The sequence below is a fragment of the Bactrocera oleae genome, chromosome 3, assembly GCF_042242935.1.
Source record: "Bactrocera oleae isolate idBacOlea1 chromosome 3, idBacOlea1, whole genome shotgun sequence".
Classification (NCBI taxonomy): domain Eukaryota; kingdom Metazoa; phylum Arthropoda; class Insecta; order Diptera; family Tephritidae; genus Bactrocera; species Bactrocera oleae.
In genome coordinates, this window is record NC_091537.1 from 12,015,968 (window position 1) to 12,042,102 (window position 26,135).

Below are 26,135 nucleotides of genomic sequence, written 5' to 3' on the forward strand. Positions count from 1 at the left end.
AACCGGCGAATCGCTAAAATTCTGAACTTGCAACGCAATTAGTACTTACGCATTATTTTAAAAGTTAGTCATTTACTCCGATATGAATTGTGTGCTATTTTCGCACCGAATGTAGGTCATTTAATAGCGACTTAGCAATTCACAATTTACTTTTCGACCGTGAAATATCTTTGTTGTTTATGTGATTTTAATGATTGCTTGTCAAATTTTTTGTGTACGACAGTTTTCGAACTAATTTTTTCTTTTTGTTGCTGTTGCTGTTGACGGCCTTGCGCCAAAATTCATAGCGTTTAATGTGTCTTTCTTTGCTTTCACGCTTAGCATTTTTGCAATTATATATGTAAGTGTGTTTAAGTCAACAAAAAGAAACCACCGGCCGTGTGTTGGCTGCTGTCTCTGTACGAGATCAATTTACGACCCACAAGTAACTAAGTACATGTGTTTGTGTATGTGTGTATACTCATTGCCGCCTATTTGTTGTGTAAACAAATAGTACGACAAAAAGTTAGGAGGACAGACATAGGTACACGCGATTTTTGGTATAAGCAAACTTCGATAAATAATTACCCATGAACATATCAATGAACATATATGGTATATACATATGTATGTATGTATGTTTATAACTATGAATAATATGTAAATATATATATGTGCCTTAGAGCAATAATCAAATCAAGGTACAACCAATAATAGGTCAGTACTATCGACACTGTGTAAATAACATTAGACATTGTTATTATTTTTGTAGGTGTTTGTTGCACTCATGTCTGTAAGTGTGCAGAATGCATATTGCAAATTCTAATGCGCATAACTCAAATACTTCGATTTCACTTGTTTCACATAACAAGCCACTTGTATCAAATGAATTTCCGCTTAAGCGAAATAGAATTGGGGTTTCTACTTCACATTTATAGGTGTCCAATATATTAGCGGTGACTGTGACACAAATTTGCCACAGGAAGTTGCACGTGTGCTCCAAAAAATTACCACTACATACAACTACGAGCTTGCTTCCTGCCTAACATATATACATATGTATGCATGTATGTGTGAAGGTATGCGTGTGAACAGGTGCAATTGGCGGTGTTAGTCATTCAAAGCTTTTTGGTTGGCGCCTAGAAAATATAGCAAACGATTGTCGCCAAATGGTTACGAAGGCAATTTGCAAGCAAAAAAATAAAAAAATAAGTCTGTTTTGCTCTTTATTTGTACCTTAGTAATAATCCTTATCAAAATTAATTACTTCATCAATTAATTACTGATTTAATATCGTTATATAATATTTTGATTTATTCGATTCGGTCATTACATACGAAAGATATCACGAATTTAAAAATATAAGCATATAAGAAAAAAATCGCGTGGTGAGCGGGGATCTACTCGGCTAGGCTACAACATAATATGCGATGTAGGCGTCACTGGACCACGGCAGATGAGTCAATGTCATGAAATAGAGTGCGGTGCGACTCATTCGCCTAGTTGACACCCTACGAAGCGATCGTGGGCGTAATTGAATATAAATAATATTAAAAGTTCGATGTGCACATTTCATTGTCTATATGAGGTCCTTTACTTATCAAATGGTATGGTAAATGGAGTGAAATTTTATATTTTCAGCGTGATTTGGCCCTCAAATTATCTAATTAGACATATAAAATGAGTTTACATTGCTGGAGTTTTAAATAATTTATAAATAATGAACTAAGTTGAGCAGATATTAGCTGTCATCGATTTGCCACTTCTCTGCTCGCTAATTTTGTGCGCTGCTCTCTTTTAAAAAATTCGAACATGTAAAAGCAACAACAATGTCATCGAACACTGAATTCGTATGCGCATACCCGATCAAAGTGGTGCAACCGCAATCTAAAGCGCTACCAAGTTTTGGTTTGCTTATCTTATATCAGTTTTACTATTGTGAATGGCTGAAATGACCGATTGTTGTCAAAAATGAAAATACGACGATGTTTTCATTTTACAAATTTAGCACTTTTTATAAATTATAGTTGTTAATAGAAAACAGGAGGTTCGATACTTAGCGGTTATTAAGATGCAAACTTAGTTTAAATAAATATTATAAATTATATCTATATCTCTAATAGTTTTGCGGTTACAGCTTCTAAAGTGCAGCTGCTCAGTGCAATCAGCTCGCATCTGCTTTTTTTAACGCGCTATTCTTAAAATTACATTTTTCAAATTTTGCTTTCTATATTTATTCACACTGATCCAACAGTTTTTTGATGTGATCAACAACCGAATTTTGGTATGCTGAAAATTACCAATACATTTTTTTTATGCTATTCAGATAGTTTAAAAACGTCACCTTTTTGTTAATTAGTTTACTGTATGTCTTCAGTGGGGTATATTTTTTTTTTTAAGTTTCTTCCAAAGAGAAACCCGGAATCACTGTAGTAGTAGAGGACCTATTTTTTAGCGGCGTCAAATAACGCATATAACTCGAAAAATATTTGTCTTTTAAACTGTGTATTCTTAAAGAATGTATATATGTATAATATATTCCCTTAAGATTTTAATACAATTGATACGGTATTTTTGTTTTTTTGTAATTCCCAAAAATCGTCTGTTTTAGGCTGTCACACTAAATGTGTCCTTTGAAATGTTTTTTGCCGCGCAAAGCAATTTATCCACCAAAAAGCGTCAGAAGATATGTTAGCGCAGAGTTGTACAGCAGTTGCTGCATGTTTGTTTGAACATCTGGTATAGTTTGTTCTATTCGCTACTCGCCAACGCTTGGCGCATCGAAAACAACTATTGTAACTTCTAGAACAGTGTGGTAAAAAATAAGAAATAAGATAACTTATGGTAGCTTGATTTAAAGTTATAGTCAGTTATACAGAGAACTGACAGTGAGGTTGTGTATAAAAATGTGTGTGTCTGACACGCTTCGTTTGCTTTTTTTATGCAGCTCTGCAACTTAGGTATGTAGTACATTTAAAATAAATCAGTTCGGCTTAATTTTGATGCTTTCTACAGCTAAAGTAAAAGTAAATTTGAATTTGTATAAAAGCGAATTACTTTAATGCACCTAATAGTGTGAGCTTTGACATATCGTTTAAAGAAGGGCGTACGTGACTCACTACCACCCACCCATCCACTAAATTCCCGAAACCATTAATTTGTCAAATTTATCAATTCACTGACACTCTTTAGCCAAGAAAATGACGCACACACGAAATGCATAAACATAAATGCACATGCCGGGTATACATTTATATCGTGGAATGTAGATATATATATACTATATATATATATTTATATATTTAAGTTGACGCACGCAGCAGTTACAGGAAGGGCAAAACGAAGCACATAAATATTTATGAGTGACTCTCACCAGACAACGGAGCCACACCCGTTTTCTTGAATGTGCACTTCATACTTGAAATTGCATAACGAATGTAAGCGGACAGGGCGAAATGAATTTAAAGTAAGAACATTATTAAATTGAGGTATTGATATATTGCATTATTTTCTATAGAAATTGGGATGTGCTTACAAATATGTAAGAAATATTTTTGAATTGTGCCATAAATTTCAGTGTATTGTCATAACTTAAGCTTTAGAAACAAGGGGAAAGAAAAAAAATATTATATATGGTTCTTCTTAGGGCCACAGTCGATTCGTCTTAGGTAAAAACTTCATCAGTTAAAATTTGTCTTCACTGATGTTTGTAAAAGGCGAATTTTGTTATTTAAAAAAAAAATATTTTAAAACGAAACAAAAAAATTAAATATTTTTCGAGTTATACACGATCTCCGACGGCGCTAAAATAAAAATCCCTCCAATGCTGCAGTGATTTCGGCCTGATACGTGGACAGTTCTCTACTAAAAGATATTGTTGGAGCAACGACCGAAAAAAATCTAAAATTGATAAAATGGCGACGTTTTAAAAAAAATTTTATTTTACGCAAAAATGTTGGACGCAAATGTTTTCTTGCTAAAATTCGATTTTCAATCAGAACAAAAAAGTGGTAGTTCATTGCGGGGAACTATATACAGAGCATGCAGGAAATTGTATTGATAGTGATCGGACCATTTGTCTTCGAGAAATCACTCAAAAAAATTCGAAAAATGTGGTTTTGGAAAGTTTACAGACAAACTGATGGAGCTGATTAAAGGGTACGGGTACACTTTAGAAGGCAGTAACTCAAAAACTATTTGAGATATTGTATTGAATTTTAGTATGCTATTTTTAAAGATATAAACTAGCGATATATGCAAGAAAAATGTTTCTTTTTTCAAATTTCACACTAGGTCTGCTGGTTAATATTAAGTCTCATAAGATACCTCACTGCTTTTCGAGCTATTCTCCTAAAAGTCTACCGGACAGAGTGAATACTCATTATATGAGAGCTTAGGGTTCCACAAATTTTAGAGATCAAAGTTCTCATTTACTAACGGATATAAGCAATATTAAGTCAACCGGTTTGATATATGTACATATGTATATGGCGGTTAGCGAAGTATATAGACTGATTTGAAGGCAACAAGCGCATTTCGCATTACATGCGATATAGACATAGAACAGAAAGCTAAGGATCAATTTCATATAAGAGAATGCAATATAAAATCAAATTATTTATTTGCGAGTTAGTCGTGATTGAGGTTTGATTTTAGTATGTTATAAGAGTATCTCACATTTTCTGTATGCTAAATTCAGTTGAAATTGATGAAGTGGTTTATGCGATATGAAATTTTATCCAAAAGTCTACGGATTCATGACCACATATCAATTTTTGATTTCATCAAAATAATATATCATCTTCCGCACCTTCAAACTCCGCATGTTTTCAATGTTATTCCATAGAGCGGAGTAAACGCAATTGTTATTAATTATTTCAAAAATATTTATAAACGAATAAACGCCCGTACAGGAAGGTGGGAAGAGTAACCTTGGCGCTCCTTATTATTCGCCTGTTTCCCACATCTATAAATATCTATGTATAAGTATGTATGTGTATGCGATGCATATATAATGGCTATGAGTAAGTGCATTTTAAGGGGGAGTTGAACTTCCACAAAACAACAATAAATAAGCGCATGACAACAACAGCAGCAGCATGAGGCAACAAGCCGAGTGAAAATGGCTATGTAGTTAGTGGAGTGTTAATGGTGGTACACGGCAACCGGGCGCTTGGTTGCTTGAAAATTTCATGGATAATGGATATTAACTTCAGTACGAAAATAGCTGCAGCACAACTCGTATAATGGCAGCAGCCAAAAGCAGCAAAAGCAGGAAAAACAACAACGGCATGGTATTAACATGCGACAATGAGACATTGTGCAGTGATCGATGCGAAAGCGGTGGCATGGCTATTTTTAAATTGATGAATTACAGTTGGCGTTGAATAAGTGTGGTTGCATGAGTGTTGGACGTGTATGTAGGTGCGTATACTTACATATATACATACATATATGTATATATCTATAATATATATACATAACATACATAGTCGCATTATATAATATAAATAAGTATGTATATTAGGGTGGAGCGACAATTTTTTTTACCAACTTAAAAAAATTGTTTGCGTTAAAATAAATTTTAAGTCAAAAAGCGTCAAATTCGGTAATTTTTATATATATGTGAAGAGTTTAAACCAAAAAAATTTCTTTTTTGACCAAAAAAAATTTTTAACTCGAAATTTGCTTTAAAACGTCCTCTAGATGTTACAAAAAAATTTTTATTTCCTAAAAAAATTTTAATTCGTAATTTACTGTAAAACATCCTCTAAATTTTACAAAACAAAAAAATTTTTTTTTAATCTACAAATTTTACTTTCAGGCTAAGCAAAAAAAACCTTTTTTCGCTTCACCTTATGTATATACATACATACATACATATAATAATTATATAGATATTGTTTATATGTATATATAAAAAAAAATATATATATATATCCATATATATTATATAAATAAATACATATTACATATGTATGTTATTTATTATGACCCATAAAAGCCCCCTGCTAGTTTATGGAAATTGCAAATTTCTTTGCATTTAGTTAAATATTAAATTTATACAAATAAAACGCTCAAATTGCATTAGGGCAAATTAAGCTGGCGCCATGTCTTGCATTGCGGGCAGCTTTCGGTGCTTTACTTACACGTTTCTTCCGCCTTTAAGCGCTGCCGGAGTACGCATCGATTCACACGTAATACAATCTGCCCGCGTGCGTACACACTAGATTTACGGTAGCCACCACGTTCATTTCTATGGTTGCTAATTGCATAATCAGCACACCGCTCGATAGCAGCTTGTCCACACCTCCCACAACATTCGAATTGCCGTACCCCTCCCCTCACCTAACTCTTAACCTTTACCATGTTTAACAACATTCATTCAACGCGACTTGGTGCGAAATTATGCGTTCGGTTTGCGTTATATTTGTTCAGCTTTTAAAAATTAATGCTAAGTGCTTTCACGTTTAAACAGTATGCTCCAATCGTAATGCCGTTTCCAAGCAATGTTTAATATTCAATAAATTAAAATGTTCAACACGCGTCATGCCGACTATTTAGCCATAAAAAATGTGTGAAAAAAAAAAATAAATGAAATTAAGTTCGATTGTGTGCATAGTAGCCGCTGTGGCTGCATAGCTGCGCGCTTGCGCTGTCCGCAAGTGTGTGCGGGGTTAATAGCCGCTAATTATTTCTGTCACTATGTGTCATCTCGCAACTATGCAATGCGGTTGACACATTTGTGTTCACATACGTATATATGTATGTAAGTATGTATGTACTGTAGTATATATGCATGTATCTTCCCATTTTGGTATGCCTAGTTTCGACAATCTTCTAATTTGAAGTTTCTTTTCATATGGAATTTTCCTTTAGCATGCGTTGTTATAGTGATTTTCTACCAAAAAATGTTGCCATAATATTGCACTCCGTAATTACATGTTCAGATCTAAATTAAAAGCAGTGCGATTAAAGAATTATGCGCTCTTTCTTAAACAGCATACTGAGATAATGGCAAAAGAGAAAAAAAAACAACAACAAAAAGTTAACTTCGGCTGCATCGAACCTATAATACCCTTCACAAGTGCATTTCTTATAGCATAAAAGCGTATAAAAGCACTTAATTTTGATTTTCATCGTCAGTTTGTATGGCAACTATATGCTATATAAGTTTAATTTCAACAGTATGTTTGGAGATTGTAGCTTTGTTTAGGAAATGAAGCTATGCCAAATTTCGTGACGATATCTTGTCAATTATAAAAGTTGTCCATACAAGTACCTGAGTTTGATCGTTCAGTTTGTATGGCAGCTATATGCTTTAGTGGTCTGATTCGAACAATATGGTTGGAGATTGTAGCCTTCCCTTGGGCATTTACCTATGCAAAATTTCGTGAAGATATCTGCTCAACGAAAAAAGCTTTCTATACAAGCACTTCATTTCAATCGTTCAGTTTATATGGCAGATATATGCCATAATGATTCGATCTGCACAATTATTTCGGAAATTGCGTTGCCTTGGTCCGATACACATTCTGTAATGTTCTGATATCGGCAGATCTGACAAACGGACAGCTTGTCGAAGAGAAAAAGACGTATATACAGACAGAACGACGGATAAACGGAAGGACAGACGGAAATGGCTAAATCGAGTAAGCGCGTCACGCTGATCATTTATATATGTATGTATAATATATGCTTTATAGGATCTGCAACGTTTCAAACGTAATATACCCTGTTCAAGCTTTTAAAAACAAGTTATCTATCTAGTTGTTATATGGGGTATTGGATACCCTATTTTTCGTGTCTTTTTCAAAATTGTGTGTACGCAAAAAGTAGTGTTCAGTGTTACCGACGCAATTTTTATATCTATAAGCCTCTGTATACATATAATGTATATGTCAGATCTCATAAGTAAATGTTTAGTTTTTCAAAAAAGTTTTAAGCTACTAAAAAGTACAGAAAGACAATACTCTCTGAAAGCATGCTCACAAAATATTTACAAAGCGTTCGGTTTGTGTGCCGAGTGTGTAAATAACCTATATATGTATGTGAAATTCATTGTTTATCTAAATGAATTTATCTTATTTTTTTTTCAAAGTGTAGCATTGACGTCAATCAAGTTTGAGGGACAATATCTGTAAATATTTTTGTTAGAAACGTTAATAGCAGTTTTATTTCATTCACAAAATCACACGATTCAAAAGAAAAAACCAAAATAAATAACTATTGGAAAGAGTTTAAAAAATGCACCGAAGAAAATATTGACGTCCGACTCCGTAACGTGCAAAATATTTGCGATATTTAAGTTAATTGTAAACACAAACAAAGCAGGTAAGTTGGTGAAAGAGAAATTTAACTAAAACCTAAATATCGATACTAGTAAGGATATGAGAGGGAGCGTAGAGAAACGACTTTTGTAACTAGGAAAGAATATGCGCTACCGGCTTTGTAAACTATTAGTGAAGATCCACAAATTAGTGTAGCAGTTTGGACATTTTTAATGCCAAAATTTTACAGAAGTGAGTACTACTACGCCGAAGCTAGAATACCCTTCACAAGTGCATTTCTTATAGCTGAAAAAGTATAAAAATATCTACAACTTGATTTTGATTGGTCAGTGTGTATGGCAGCTATATGCTATAGTGGTCCGATCTGAACAATTTCTGCTTATATTGTACTGTTGCCTTGGACAATAATACATGCCAAATTTCGTGAGAATATCTTGAAAAATAAAAATCTTTTACATACAAGCACTTTATTCCGATCGGCCAGTTTGTATGGCAGCTATATGCTATATTAAACCAATATTGGTGGTTTCGACAAACAAGCAGCTTCTTGGGGAGTAAAGGTTGTGTGCAAAACTTCAGATCGATATCTCAAAAACTGAGCGGCTATCCCGTTAATGGCTTAATCGACTTAGCACGTCATGCTGATTGTCGTCTTCGCTGAAACTTCGAATGCAGATTTAGAAAGCAGGAGGGTGTATAGTTTTCGCCTATTCGCCATATGACGAACGACAAATCAGATCGCGAAATTCCTAAATTTGCCGACTAAGATCGTTATTGTGGCCATGATTATGGCTGTTTGTGATTGCGCCGGTTGCGTAGCACGTAGAGCGCATTGGCAATAAGCCAACTACGTTTGTACATACATACAGGCATACATTCGCATACATACATATATCGATGTACAGCGGTAAGTATGGGTAAGTTCGTTTGGCATATGTTTTATACACGCTTATGTTGGGCAAAAAATATACTAGCAAATATATATGTATGTACGTATATACATAAATGTGTGTTTGTGTGCGTTTTAAGTGTGGCTTGTGTACTTGTTAATACGAACACGCGCAAGCTTCGCTTTTTCACAATCTATTTTTATTTTTGCCGCTGCTTAACTGAATGCAACAAGATGTAGGCAAACGCCAAATTGTTAATACCGATGACGTTGAGCAAACATACATGCGAATGCATATATATATATATACACACACACATACATATAATATTACATACTCATACTTTGTTGCATGCGACAAGTTGTTGGGAGACGGCGTGTGGGTACAAGACCAGCCAGCCATTGCGCAGCGAAGTCAAATTTAAAGCGAAAGAAATAATAATAATAATAAAAAAGAAGGATTGCTTCAACAAAAGCGTGGCCCACTTGCATTGCAGACAGCCACGACGGCATTCGCTACAACATAAACAAACATAGACAGCCACCAGCCGGCAATTTGAGCCACAAAGCTATCGCCACAGCCGAGACCGGCATAAGCGGGCAAATAGCAGCATTGTCGGCATGTGCAACAACTGCAGCACCGGCAACCGATCGGCGGCATGAGTCGCGCAAACGCAAATGCATTCATGTCTGTTAGTATATATATTATATATGTATGTATGTATGGCGCAAAAGCACAATCTAGCTTGTAATAGGTATGTATGTATGTGTGTATATATGCATATAATCATATCTTTGCTAAATATATATACATATATACAGAAATATCAACTGCAATAGCCGGCGATTTCACAGACATATTGTTGCTGCTGTTTTAATATGCATTTACATACACGTACATACGTGTACATATGTCTATTCATACGCGTATATATATTTCTACTCTCTTCATTTTTTGCTTAGCTACTGACTGCCAGCGTGTTGTTCAATTCAATTACTTGGGCAACCGAGTTTCTTTCAGACAGCAATCAAAGCGTCTGCTGGAAGACATTTATGTGAAGAAATCTACGGCTGTTATTCGGACTTTAATTTACGAGTGAGAGCGCATTGCGCTCATAAAAATATGAATAGACCAGCATATACATATGTAAATATTTATATATGTGTCTACTTAATAACGGTTTTTGCAATAAAAGGTTAGTCAAGGTAAATTTGAAGTGTAGCTGATTAAAGTGGAAAGCCAAGTTCACTTGCGGTCGGCTTTTGTCTAGGTGCAATCGGTTTGAATTTGAAAAATTATATGTTTCTCTTAAGTATTAGGTTTTAATAAGCGTCTCTAAAATGCCTCTTAGATTCGTAGAACTAATTATATTTACACCTATATTGCGGAGAGCTACTGGATTATAGTTGTTGGTAAACTTGTGGCGGATACTATAACAGGATTTTCCTTTACGGATGACTACTCAAATCAGTATACTTGAAAACTTAGATAACAAACCAGAGTTCCCATTTTTGGTAAGCACAATTTAAAGAATTCGGCAGCATTTAGCAAATTTGTGACATGCATTTATATTAAAACGTAAATTTATAATAAATCGTAAATTTATGATTTATAAAAAAAAATTTTAATTAATAGTAGTGAATTTAAAGTAGAGTGCTTAAGATCAGTTTACCAATTTTGACATTTCTGCATGCTGTAACATGAGTTGATAATTATTACAAAACGACAATTGCCTACTCAGTTGCCTGCGGTGGGTTTCCGATATCCGCTCGGAATGTATATTTGACATATACGGTATATATTTGACGTCAAATATATTCGTGATATTATAGAAACGCAATAGATGTGTTAAGTTTATTTACTGTTATTGCTACGGAATTTATGTTTGGAAGGCGCTGGAAAAGACTACACTCGCGTAAAAATTGGCGAGTGTTTAACTGGCGGCGCTTATCGGTAACTGTGGTGCACTGCGAACCACACCAACTATGGCACTGATAGTTTAAACAGTCACCGACGCAAAACTGTTGGCCGAATCAGCTGATACGACCTATCTTATGAGACCGCAATGTAAATGAAAACTCACCACCGCCGGTAGGATATTCGCGAAAATTGGAATTTTTCCGATTTCCAATCTCTTGCAACGCAGGGTTGCCAAACTCGATATTTTGTTGTAGTTAAAATATAATGGCAACATTGGTGAAATATAAACCAAAGAGAACAACTGACAATATGACTGTTTGAACTATGAATGTCTTGCTGCACATAGCCCCGATGCACATAGCCGCGAAAGCTACTATCAGACACAGAGAATCTGGATACTTGGATTACCAGGTCGCCTAACCTAGAACTGGCTGCTGCTTCTCGAGGGAGACATTGAATGAAAGGACTAACTGGAGGAGAGTTGTTTTTACGTATGGATCAAAGCTTGCGAGGAGGGTTGGAGGAGGAGTACACGTCGGTAATTTCCATCAGCTCCAGTTTTAGGTTGCCTGACCACTGCAGCGTGTTCCAAGCGGAGGTGGCTGCTACAAAGGTTGCCGTAGATTTACTCCTTCTTCAGTGTGGTGACTACAAACTCCGATAGTAGCGCAACGATATTAACCTTGAGTTATTTTATGATTAGACTGGTTGGATGCTTGGCCACGGCAGGTATTGTAGGACAACCAGTAGAAGCTTTACTGGGTTTCTTGTGGTTCACTACTGGACTGTCGGGCATCAGCCCAAATCAGCCAGCGCTGGTCGACTATCAGCAGTTGTGAGTTTCAAGGCAAGTAGCTAAACTCGGCGATATTTGTATTGTACTTAATTAGTTTTAATTAAAGAATAGCTTATCAACTATCAATATTCATATTTAGCATTTTCACTCTCGCTTCATTTTGAAACTCGATTTAGGCAAATAAGAACAATTTCAATAAAAAAATACACATAACATTAGAAATTTTAATTTGATTGGCAAAATGTTGACTCACCTATCAGTCTCTGTTTCTGCATTCGGTTGTGTTTGTTGTGGTGGCTGTTGCTGTTGTTGTGATAGCTGTTGCAATGGTTGTGGTACTTGCTGCTGCTGCTGTTGTTGTTGTGCCGGTGGAGTTGGCTGTTGTGCCTGTGATTGTTCTTCGACTGTAGTCACAGTTGCAACATTATTGCTGTTGTTGTTATTGTTAGCATTGGCACTAGCATTGTTCATATTATTAGCACTATGAATTTGTTTCTGTTGCTGCAACTGCAATGTTTCGTTTTGCATATTCGCGATTGTTGTTGCATTGGTTATTTGGACATTGTCAAGCGTTACGGGTTGTGATTGTTGTTGTTGTTGCTGCTGCTGCTGCTGTTCATGATGTGCCTGTATGGTGGCCGCAAGAACTTTAGGATCAGCAATAGTTGGCGGCGCACTTTGTTGCAGCTGTTGTTGTTGTTGCTGTTGCTGACCGCCGGACTGTTGCTGCAATTCATAGTTTGTCAATTGTGTTACGATGGGCATCGTTTGACCAGCTGGAGCTGATTGTTGGTGTTGATACTGTGGTGGATGTGTTTGTTGTTGTTGTTGCTGTTGCTGCGACTGCGACTGCGCTTGTGACTGGAACTGGAATTGTTGTGGTTGTGTGGCTGCGCCATCAATTTTCGATGTCGGTGCGGAAGCCGATTGATTTTGTTGTTGTTGCTGTTGCTGCTGCTGCTGTTGAGATGATTGTTGTTGCTGCAGTTGCATATTCATGGCGTCGTTGGCCATCATTTGCGAAGGAGAAGGCTGATGCTGTTGTTGCTGCTGTTGTGGATGATGCTGCTGCTGTTGTTGTTGTTGTGTAGCAGCGGGCTGGAAGTTTTGTTGCTGCTGTTGACTGTAGGCGCCACTTTGCTGTTGCGCTACATAGGCTGTTGGCATGGACTGTTGTTGCTGATTTTCAACCTGTTGCATGCTTACAGCACCGTTATTGTTTTCACACATGACAACACTGCCATTTTGAAACTGTAAATTGCTAGGAAGCGTCTGCGGCTGCTGTTGTTGCGGCTGTTGCTGTTGTGCCTGTGGTGGTACATAAACAGTACCAGCTTCCTCTGAAGCGGCAATCGCTTCCTCCTGTTTTTTTAGTTGCTGCAACGATTGTTGCAATTGCTGTGCGACAACTGTTGCATAATCCATGGGCAAAGATTGCCCGTGAACGACATCCTGAGTGGTTCCACCAACGCCGGTATTATTGGCATTCGCATTATCAGCATATACTTGTTGTGACTGTTGCTGTTGTTGTTGTTGCTGCTGCTGCGTATGTCCCTGCTGTATGCCGGCTGAATCGGACATAAAGTGTTGCATGCCATGTACTACCGTAGCCGGTGCCGTGGCAATTCCAGATGGTGTAGACATTTGCTGATGCAACTGTTGAGCTGGTGAGCTTACGCTTCCATCACCTTCTCCAAAGTTCCAGTTGTCATCATTCGTAGTATTAGCAACAGTTCCGCCCCCAGTAGTAAGTTGCAAACTATTTCCAACTCCGTCCACATGATTTTCGAGTAATTGTGCGGCGCCCGTTCCAATTATCATACTTTGTGTAGTCTTTGCCGGTTCGCTGCTGCCGCCGCTACCCGATTCGGAGGAAACAGTCTTTTCATTATTGTTGCCACCGCCGCCCTCCTTACCGCCGGTGCCTACAGTTGAGTGATCGAGATAGTCCATGCACATCCAACGTCCACGACGGAACGGCTCGGTCGACTCGATCTTAACCACCTTGAAACGTTCGCTACGATGCTGCGTCTCCTTCACGTCGTCCTTCTTCTTACTACCGCCTGGCGTTACAGCAGCGCTTACCACATTTATAATGTTGTCCGAAACGTTGACCTGTACATTTTGTATAGTCTGTCCAAGGGACGGACCAATGGGATCTACCACAACAAGTCCATACTGTGAACTGGTCGGTATCACCGGTGCTGTAGTGCTCAACGCATTATTGGAGAAATACACCTCCTCTTTGGAGAATGTATCTTCGGACATTGAAGGTGTCTCATTTTCGAGATCGGTAACACGACTATGAGATTCATCTGTATGAGATTCATCCAAGTCGTCAGCCGACTCATCACCATTATCGGAATTCACCTTGGGATGTCCCACAGTAACGGAAGTAATCTGAAAAGATGAGGTCGTCTTTGGTTTTTTGCTTGGCTGCGAAGCGGCAGTATGGTGCTGATTGCCGCCAGCGCCATTTCCACCACCACCACCATGCCCATGACTGTGATGACTACGGTTCGTATTGGTGCTGGCCGAACTACTGCCACCACCATTATTGTTTGGCGATGTGACTTTCGTCGATGTCGAAGCCGTAGTAGATGTTGACTGTGGTACAACCGATGTGCTCGAGCTGGAACTGTTATTAGTCACATTCGAGTGAATGCTACTATTGCTGGTCGCATTTGAAAGATTCGTATTGGACGAATTGGCGACCGAGCTAGAACCACCAACACCACCACCACCACCACCATTATTGCCACCACTGACAGAGGCGTTCAGACGCAAACTCTCACTGGTACGACGATGTACTGCATTAGTGGTGCCGCCACCACCACTACCAACCGTTGAAGCTGAATGGTGATGATGGTTCATGCTGCTGTTCACATTATGATGGTGAAGAGACGAATGATGAGCGCTCTGTGCATGATGGTGATGGTGATGTTTGTCTGACGAATTAGTGGATTTTGTGCCACCACCAACAGCACTGCCACCGGTATTTGCATTTGATAGCGATGTCATTTTAGTCAGCGGTGGCTTCTTAATCGATGTGGTACTGGTGGCACGTATAGGAGCGTGAGACTGTATTGTATTGCGGCGCTGAGCTGCTATAGTGCTACTCTTGAACATATCAGAGAATTGATGATGATCCATTATGGTAAGCGAATGGCCTTGTTCGGGATGCACTTGATTTGTATGCTGATGCTGATTGCGGAGGTTGTGATTGTGCGAATGATGATTGGTGTTGGGTGCAACAACGGTTTGGGTGTCTTCGGGCGATGATGCGGAATTATTCTCTTGTGGCGGTGTTGTAGGCGATGCAAGTGCAGAAGGAGGTGGCTGATCTTGCTGCGGCGACTGCGGCTGTTGTTGTTGCTGCTGCCCCTGCTGCTGATGTTGCGATTGCTGACCGGAATCTTCCGTGGCGGTCTGATTCTCGGCCATAATCGGGTTTTTCAAGGTGCGCAATGTCTTTAGCAGATAATCCAGGACGAATGTTTTTATTGAAAATTAACTGTATCCAAATGTAGAAATCTAGTCGATTTTGCAATTATTTTAAGGTATGGTTTCGATTTTAAGCTGCTGCCTTAATGTAATTTTCTTCAAGTTAAGTTTTTTTTTTTTTTTTTTTGTTTAATTCACCTATTTGCACTTATGCTTACGACTTAATTACTACTAAATTCTATGCGTTATTTATGTATATATATATATATTTAGTTAATTTTGTATCATTACACACGATTTTTATCGATTTTTCCTTCACTGTTGCTAGGGTTTACTTCTTCGTTTGCTTTTATTCTCTGCTGCTTGTCACAGCTTTAAATTTGTTGTACACTGATAAATTTACATCAACCAACTGGACTGATTCGTATACAGCGCTTTTGCGAATTTCACAAATGGTTGCTTTTTGTGATTTTCCTAATAGTTTGTGGGTTTTTGCTAGTTGCTGTTGCTTTATATGTATTTGCAATTGTTGTCAGTTTTATTAGTGTCGCTGATGAGGTCGCGCTCAGCGGTAACTGCTTTAAGAATAGAAATTTAAATTAAATTTAATTGAATTTGATCATCAGTACAAGTACGTTGCATTTCATAGAAATAGATCAACTCAAAGAAAGCGAAGTAGTAACGCGATATATATGTATACGATATACTATATTTTTCAACTATTAAGCTTGCCACGAAGTTTGTAAAACCCAGAAAGAAACTTCAGAGCTCCTATAAAATATTTATATAAATGAACAGCTTGACGAGCTGAGTCGATTTAGTCATGTTCGTCTGTCCGTCAGTCTGTCTGTATATACGCGAACTAGTCCCTCAGTTTTTGAGATATTGATTTGAAATTTTGCACACGTCATTTTCTCTCCAAAAAGCAGTTCGTTTGTCGGAACCGCTATAGCCTATAGCTGCCATACAAACTGCACGATCGGAATCAAGTGCTTGTATGGAAAACTTGTTCACATTACGAGATATCTTCCCGAAATTTGTCATGGATTATAACCTAAAATTGTGTAGATCGGGTGAGTATAGCATATAGCTGCCCTACAAACAGAAAGATCGGTATCAAGTTTCATTGAATGATATTTGTAAAGGGTGTTATAGCTTCGATGCAACCGAAGTTAACATTTTTCTTGTTTCAACTAATTTAGACATCAAGAACGTGAAAAAACTTAACTGCTTGCAATTTCATTGACACTTGACCTATAACTGTGAAACGCTATTTCAAACTGAATTTGTGTCTATTCATTTATAGGTTACTGTATAACAGAGTTTTGGTTAGCTGACGTACGTCGTAGGGTTGACAAAGGCGCTGTGCTCAAAATGGCTATTAAAACGACTACGATTTCAGCGACTAAAGTCGCGACCTGCGTTTGTTCGCATTTTAGTTTGATGGCGGTAAAGAAGCGGTTATAACTCGTGTCACGTTCGGCGTTGCTGTCGACGTTTAGTGTAACCGCGATGTTGACACTGACAGTGGCTGTTGCTTCTAATATTGTTATTAAGCGCGTTTTACTGCTACTAGTGTAAATTTTGATTTTATTATTAATATTATTGTTTTGTTTATTGTTGCAGTTTTTTACAATTTTTTTGCGACTATCACTATTGGGTTTGCCGTTGTCGACAGCAAAGGCAACAGCGACGTTAGCTATGCGACGACGCTGCATATTGTTCGCCAACAAACATGAAGAACAGTCATGTGGCATAACACGTCGATGCCACAAACATTGCTGTTATGTAGACACAATTGTTGGACCAATAAGGCGGTGTAAATTTTAAATAAATTGAGAACTTAATTTAATATTTTGTATTTTTGTATTACAGTGCAGTTGAACTTGTGGGGTTTACACTTTTATCAGTCACTCACTCACATCTATCATTATCTGTGGCACTCTCACCTGGATCACGACGCTCTTGCACTAGTTGACTTTGATTATTCTATTCTTGTTATTTGCAACATTTTCACAAATATTTTTTTTTTAATTTAAAATTAATACAATTTTGCATACTTTTAAATTATACATAACCAAGCAATTTACTTATTCTATTTTTAGAAATTTTTTTTATTTAATTCAAGCTGTAGAACACATTCGTTAGTTGATTTTTAATTTTATTTTTTCAAAATATCGCGTGTTATGCGTTAACGAAGCACCTCTGAAATTTACGCACTTCACGCTTCGCACTGTTGGGTTGTGGAAGGTAACTTAACGAAAAAATAATAAAATAAAAGCAAAACTCAAAAAATCTTAGAAATTTTTTGCTTTTGAACAAAACATCTAGTATACTTTATGCTGATTTGTTGTAGCATTTTTTTACGAACTGAAAAAATAAATTTTTGATTTATTTTTCTCAAGTATTGAATTTGTTAAATTTTTTAGGTTGTTGTTGATTAGAATATTAATCTTTTAGCTAATTATTCCATCACACGTTTTTCACACAGAGGATTCAGTTTCCGCTGAAATTATTCCTGTAAAGAAACAGAGCAGAGAATAAAGCATATATCAGTCAAACAGTTTCTTAAATAATCATTTTCTATTGAACAAAGCGACATATTAGTTAAAATTTCATGCGATTCTGATTCGGCATTTTTATGTATTTACATACATACATACAAACATATGCATGTGCTTGTGTGTGTGCGCTGCGCTGTTATTGTCATTGTTGTTGTTTTCAACTGCGTAGTTTCAATTTTCTTAGCCAATACTATACATATTTTAAGTAATGCCTCGTCTAAAGATTTGCCGCGTCTTATGTCCATCAATAATACCTAAGCAAATAGCTCGGTTATGTTTGCACGCTTCGCTAAAAATATGCTATTTGATGCGAGAAACTCATTTCTGGTTTCATTGTGGTTTGCACTTAACTACTTAGTGTGCAAATATCAGTAATAAACATACATATATACTTGTGCACATATACATATACAGGGTCTACCAACAAGAACGACATGTTGTTAAAATGAAATAAATGACACAAATTAAGTCAATATGGGTGATGTTTTTTTGGTTTTTTTTTCGTAAGACAGATAATTTTATGCCATTTATAATTGGAAGAATATGTCGACTAAATGGTCATCACGGCTTCGTTTGCATATCTCCAAACGTTTACGACAGTTTTGACGTTCCGGTGTAGCATTTGAGCTGGAATTTCGGCTTTAGTGCGCTGAATGCTGTCTTCGAGCTCTTCGAGATATTGCTGGTGGATTGGCGTAAACCTTTGATTTAACATACCGCCATGGAAAATAATGTTGACTGGGTAATTTCTAGAAATTTACGAGACGCCAAATTTTGCGCGCAATGTGTCCATGTTTAGACGTAACGGCATTTCCTGCCTCATTTCAAAAGAAATAAGACACGATGATGCCGCCATATCACAATCCGCACTAAAGGGTAAACTTTTGGGGATGTAATTGCGTTTCCTGAATCACTCGCGGATTTGACTCACACCAATAGCGACAATTTTGTTTGTTGACGAAGCCATTAAGCCAGAAATGGGACTCATCTGAGAAGAAAAGTTGTCACTTTACAGTAGCCACCAGAGAATGTGAATTCGCTTAATAATCTTATGGTAAACCTTACTGAACCCACGGACAAAATTTTGACATAAATCCGTAAACAAACATGGCCGCCACGAGCTGTCAAAATCACGTCATCCCTATTGCTAGACGCTGTATATATTGTATGTTGCTACTTTTATTTTTGTTTGTTCTGTTTGATTTTTTCACATCTTTAACTTATATTAATTACAATTTTTTTGTTTTCGCGAAGTGTTTAATTTCAATGAAGCAAAAGCGTTTACTCATATCACATACAGACAAAAGATGACAAGAGGAGAACTACCTTTTCTGCGAATTTTTTATGTTATTTCAACAACGTGAAAAAACAAAGAAAACACAAACCGTTGACCATGAAAAAGCAGAAGCAATCTCTTTTGCTAAAAAAAATCATAAGAGACCTGCCTCTGACGGGAACTATTCATCAACTCCAATTTGAGTTTAATCTGAAATGTCAGCCTCTTCCAAACGAAAGTGGCTGCCATAAGTAGATCTCCTCCAGAGCGTGACACTCTTTAGAACTGTGACTATCCACTCCACTTAAACCCGACTGACTGAGACTTATTATCTCTGGCAAGGAGTTACTACACGATAAGAGTGACTTGGGTGCCTGACCAGTTATTGCAGGAAACTGTAGAGCTGATGAGCTTGCTAGGTCTGGTACTTCAGTCTCACTAGCTGCATAATAGGCGTTGGCCTCTTGCCGTGCACTACTGGATGGTTGGGGCTCAGACCAGTTTAGCAAGCGTTGGTCAACTACTAGCAAATGTGTAGTCCCAAGGTCCTTCTGGCCCATGCAATTGTAAAAGGTTTAGTGAGCTCTGCGTCCTCAGTAATCCCTGTCGTGCAATAGTTGAATCGTGTGGTAATATGGAACATTTTACCGAATACCTGTTGCATAAGCTGTTTGGAAGATGATGATGATTTCCTTCTCGAATGTTCCACCTTTTCCAGATCAAGGCTAAAACACCTCGGATCTCTTTGAGACATCCCGATGACGTAGCGATAAAAAGCAGATTTCTTATAAGTTCAAGCAGGTTTGTTGATAGCTGATATCCAGCTACAGAAGTTTTTATCTAGCTTCACAAAACACTGTACAAAGCAGTTTAGGTGTGTTCCCCCGGCATTTTGAGGGATCAGTCATCTAAACTAACTTTTAGATTTATTATCAGTTTTTTTTAACACAATTGCAAAAGAACTCTTTTTCCTAAAGATTTTTCTGGAACTCATTCACAAGAATCAATTGGCTTTAAACAAAATTAGAGTGAAGTCGTATATTTAAGAAAAATGTGGTTAAAAACTCGATATTATGAGGAAAGAAATAAATTTTTGAGGCGAGTCAAGAATACTGTTATTGACTTTCTCAATAAATGTAATAAAGATCGCACTAATATAATATACCATACATATATATGTACGTTACTTCCATACAACTAATTAAAAATAAATAATGTGAGACCATCGCGGTATGGCAACTTATCAAGCTTTGCGGAAATTACGAAGCTTCTAACCACTATCTACAAAGCGAAAGTTTAAACTTTGTACTGTAATGCACATATTTTACATGTACGGAGCTACGCAAACTGCACTTGTACTTATAAGATGTATATTGATACCCTGGGTATATTGACCAACAGGGTTTGTAGGTCTGTCTGTCTGTATATACGCAAAATAGGCTATCGGATTTTGAATGATCGATCTGAAATATTGCACACGTCTTTCTCTTTCCAAAAAGCTGCTCCATTGTTGGAATCACCGATATTGGACCACTATAGCATATATCTGCCATACAAACTGATCAATCAAAATCAAGTTCTTGTATGAAAAAAATTTTAATTTGACAAGATATATACTACAAATTTGGCATAGATTATTGTCTAAGGCAACATTGCAATCTACGAATAAATTGTTCAGATCGGACCACTATAGCATATAGCTGTCATACAAATTGACCGGTCAAAATCAAAAGTTGTACGGAAACTTTTTTATTTGTGAAGGGTATTCTAGTTTCAGTGCAGTCGAAGTCAAAGCTTGTTTGGTTTTTTCATTTCCCAAAAAAAAACTTTGCATTTTAACACTGCAACCAATAAATACGGGGGACCAAATGAACAAATATACACATTGTATAAAAACTACAAGTGAAATAATAATGTAAAAGAATAAGAGCAATCAAGCAACGCCGCACATTAGCGTGGCCAAAAAGAGATACCAGCGAAGAAAGGAAGAACATAAAGTCTGTGAAAGAAGTAGAAAAAATCAACGACTTGAAGAAATGGAAGGCGTACAGTAGTAATGCAGCAGTTTGCTTTTCACAACCGATAAAGAGAAAAAATCGATAGAAAGCAAAAGAAAAAGTTTGCAGTTTCCTGTTGCTGTTGCTGTTGCGGAATATACATGCATACAACAATTACACTCATACAACGGTTATGGTATGGCACAGCGAAGTGAGGTGGGGTTGGTAAAAGTGACATGTAGTATGGAGTTTGCCATTCGGTGGAACAGCTATTCTTAGGTGGCAAATAACGAGCTGGCAAGATGAAGGTGGTGGCGTTGTTTAAGTGTGTTGTTGTTGGCTGTGGTGTGGCTTTACAGCTACAATTGTTTATTCACGTATTTATGTAAGTATGTGCGCAACAATATATGTACATATGAATGTCGTGTTGGCAAGTGATGGGCAATGAGCAATAATTGCTGTCTGTACAAATTGGCATTCTTCACGGTTACTAAATCGACGAACACTATCATAAAAGAGGAGGATAAAAACAGCTGTGGAAGCAGAGAATGCGTTGGGTTGGTAAAAATACTCGCATAATATCAATGCAATACTTTCATAGTGATAAAAACGCACGATGAAAATAAATAGCGAAGCATCAGGAACAGACAAACAACTGCTGTTAGCATTACAAACATACTTATTGAAGACGTTTATTTATATGTGGTGTATATGAGTGATGGTAGGGTGGCTCAAATTCTAACAATAAAATGTATTTATCGCTAGTAAAATCGGCTTCAGTCTAAGTGACTAATACTACTCAATATTATATAGCCTCTGTATTTTAAAATTTTAACAGTGACTTTGTTTAGTCAATACTCGTTACAGGGTATATTCGGAGCAATCGAAGTTTTTTTTGGTTTTGCATTTTTTTAAAGTATATGTATATACATAAATATTTGAATATTGTAAAAATTTTCTTTTTAGTGATTCCAGAAATATTTTCTAAGTTACAGACATAATTAGCAAGTTGACAAGCCGCTGAACCGACTTGGCTCAAATTTGCACACAAGCTCAACAAACACATTTTATTATCGTTGATTGCAGGTTTTTTAAATAAAATTGAAATTATTAGTTTAAGCAACCATTTAAGACGATTTTTTCATTAATATAAATTTTTTTTTTTTTTGAATTTCTAGAATATTGTTCTAAACGTCCAAGTTGATCCGCGAAATAGTTTTGGCGATACAGCCTTGAAAAATTGAGGTCAGCTATATAGTCACTTTTAAACGCGTTTTTCTCAAAACTGTGTTTTCAAAGTCGTTTGTCAAGATTTCTTGCGAACTACTCAATCGACTTTAATGAAATTTTACACATGTCTTCGAGATATAATTTACAAGGTCTTGAACGAAGGATTTAATATTTCATTCACCACTATTTAAAAAATAAACGTCGTGAAATTTTCACAAACAAAATTTTTTTTTTTTGAAAACGTGTCTGCCAAAAATATAATTCTCACTTTTTTTTTCTTCGCGCAATAACTAATTAACGGTCTTAATTAAAGCACGTATATCTAACTTTTTACTTCAGGTGATGCTGTATAAAGTTCTGCTGGCAACGCGGAGGCACCTTTTTCCCGAGAGACTGCCGGAAATGACTTCGTAATGGCTGAGTTTTGAATATTTTCCTTCAAAAATGACACGAAATCTTTGTAAGATAGATATCTTTGGAATAATAAAAGTTTGAATAAAATATTTAATTTTTTAGCCAGCATTTTATCATGAATCAAAATTTTACTAATCCTCCGATCATTAGCTGTATTCATCAATTGTAGTAATAAATTTTTTTGTTTTTGGATTTGCGATAATTTTAAGCAGAAAAAATTGTCTCATCGCCTGACACCTTTTTTAAAAGGTCCTCCTGGAAATCGACACGGGATCGGGATAATAATAAAATGTGATTTTAAACTTTATAGATTTTTTAACATTTTTAGAACTAGGAAAAAAAGTGCCCCCCTAATGTGTTTATATTGGTAATGTGTTGTAACTGCAACTTCGGAAATGAGTCACTTGAAAACAATTGTCTGTTTTGCTTTCGTTTTTTTTATATTTTATGTTGTGTTTGCGTTTGATTATACATTTTCTGACAAATACGAGTTTAAATTCAATTTTGATTATTTCTGTATTTTGTCACGAATGTTATTGAGTGCAATGGCCATGAAAAAATTAAAAAAAATAAAGAACTAACAAAGTAACAATTAAGAAACAGAAGAGATGGAAAATAACAAATGTTATTCGAAAATTAAGAAAGGTATCCAACAAACTTTTTTTTTGGCTTTATTGGAAGTGTGTGTCTAAATAATTGAAATTATATTACTGAAAGCGATACAAAGCAGAACAAAGTGATATCAGTACGCAATGACTGACTACAAAAATTAATACATACATACATTCATACATATTTTAAAGGGAACTAAGTGTAGTATCTTGCATATTTTTAGCTACTGCGAGGCTATTAATTAAAAAAATATCGGTGGCTATACATACATACATACGAGTATAACTAAATAACAAAAGAACCATGAAAATGGCATAGTGTGGCGATGAATAAGCAATGATATACAGAATGGTGAACAATAATAAAGTAAATATTTGAAAAAAAACTTACAAGAGCAAAAACCAATTAATAAAGAGAGAGAAACCCGATATAAGAGAAGAAAGTAGAGTAGTGGAATGATAATGCTATGCTGACACCTACATATATGTACATAAAAACAAATAACAGAAATTCTATGAACCGTACATTTCAACACAACTAAGTTGAGTTAACATTTAACACACAGGCAAAAAAATGCCAAAAAAAGTTTGAGAGCAAGGCAAGCCTTCAAGCTGGCTTCTTCATGCCGACGTGAAGTTTGGACCGTACCGCATAATGTCGGCGTTTGTCGGAATCTGATATTTGGAAAAGAAATTCTTTCCAGCTGATATGCTCTGACAAATACGCAAGCAGTTCTAACGCGCCGCCTTTGTCTCCCAACCGTACGCGCCGTTAACATGCGCTCTCTGTTGTCAAGCGGCGGTGTGCGGCTGGTAGCGAGGGAATGCGATCAAAATGATTTTCAAATCTTATATACATACATACATATGTATGTACATATATTATTTTGCACTATGTACTATTTAACATTTATGCTGCGCTGCGACCGCGCAGCCATTGCCTTGTGCAGTTGGCGCTATGAACGCCGACAACCACCACCTTGCCATTATCTATATACGAGTATTTATTTTAAAAACCATCCACGCCATCCACGCTCCACCACCGCAGCTCCCACATTTGTTTTTGCATATGTACATATGTATGTAGGTATGTGTGTATGTATGTTTCGCTTGCAAACATTTTTAGCTGTCACACGTTTCTAGCGAATATGCCGACATAAACATTGCAGAAATAATAAATTCATAGTGTACGAGAAGTTGTATAGCTTCCACTACATGTACGTTGTAGTTGTTGCTTTCGCATTTTTCAATACATTCGATAGTTAGTGTTAGTAAGTTCTTCCTTATTTATTTATTATTTTTTTGTTTTTCGTGTGGCAAACTAATACGAGGATGTCAACATATAAATAAATAAATGAGAAAACGTCAATGTAAATGACATACAAACAGATATCAATGATGTCAACACAAATTACACTTGTGTATATTTCTAAACACATCAAATTTCTCAACAAATATAAAAAAAGTGTTTATTTCTGATATACATATGTATGTATGAATGTATAGTCATGGTTGGCAACACTGCAAAGCAAGTCCTTAAAAGCGAATGCAGATATTTCATTATTACAGAATGCCTTAAACTAATTTTCAGCCAGAGCGCCGAATGGGTTAAGGTCGAAGAATTAATGGTAGCTTGCAGTCACTTGATAGATGTGTTACAGTGTTGTGCAAAATATGGTTCATACATAGTTTGATTTGAAGTTTTAATTTAGAGAAGTTTCCCGAATACTAAGTTCTATCTACATTTCATATACCGCAGCGGTGTTATTTTTGGTCTCTTGTAAATTTATATATTTGATTTTTGCATTACAAGAATTCCCAGATATAGTGTTCACGTATTGCAATTTTTACAGTAAGGTATAATTTGTTTATAGCTCAATTTACAGTTCTTGATTACACTTATTTATTATATTATCAAGTTAGCCTATACTAAAACAAGTAAAAACGTTAACTTCGGCAGCTATAATACCTTTTACAGATGCATTTCTTATGGCATAAAAGGGTATAAAAAGATCTTTATCTTGATTTTGATCAATCACTTTGTATGGCAGCTATGTGTTATATTAGTCCGATCTGAATTAGGAGATTGTGGTTAAACAACAAACTGTGGTTACTTTCGTGAAGTTATCTTGTCAAATAAAAAATTTTTCCATACAAGATTGATAGATTTTGATTGATCAGTTTGTATGCCAGCTGTATGCTTAAGTGGTTCGATATCAGTGATTGTGACAAATGAGCAGCTTTGTGGGAAGAAAGGGACGTGTGAAAAATTTCAAGTCGATATCTCGATAACTGAGGCTAAACAGACGGATATGACTAAATTGACTCAGCTCGTCAGGCTGATCATTTATACTTTATAGCATCTCCGAAGTTTCTGAGCAAAATTAATATACACTGTTTAGGGTATAAAAAGTCTCCTAATAGCTTACTTTTGGAATGACATTCTAACTACAAATCATGCTTAATTTAATTGAGGAAATACATCTAAACTATTCTTAATAGTTTTTTCTGTTTTATCAAAATGAGATTCTTATTCAAGCTTATTTTTGGAATTTATTTACGTTATGACCCTATCCTACTAACTGACCTTTGAACCAAACTATACATACCAAAGATTTATATGTAATTCTGGAGACATATGTACATATGTTTTAATCAAAGATTCCGCTTACCACTTCATATACACAAAAAAGATTGTGATATCTCTATTTTTTTCTTGTTAC

General features: G+C 36.2%; 1 protein-coding gene across 10 annotated transcripts in view; it reads right to left on the reverse strand.

Moving 5' to 3' along the window:
* bun (TSC22 domain family member bunched) overlaps nucleotides 1-26,135 on the reverse strand; it is a 214,031-nt gene that overhangs the window by 183,813 nt on the left and 4,083 nt on the right. For 3 of the 10 annotated variants that reach the window (XM_036366490.2, XM_014231429.3, XM_070107507.1), the window contains exons 2-3: nucleotides 16,663-17,838; nucleotides 12,130-15,898 (exon numbers count right to left, since the gene is read on the reverse strand). In XM_036366490.2, coding sequence (XP_036222383.2) covers nucleotides 12,130-15,320 — 3,191 coding nt within the window. In that variant the 5' untranslated portion in view covers nucleotides 15,321-15,898; nucleotides 16,663-17,838. Of the gene's footprint in view, nucleotides 1-12,129; nucleotides 15,899-16,631; nucleotides 17,839-26,135 lie in introns of all 10 variants that reach the window. The other 7 variants (XM_036366485.2, XM_014231425.3, XM_014231424.3 and 4 more) reach the window with 7 other exon arrangements.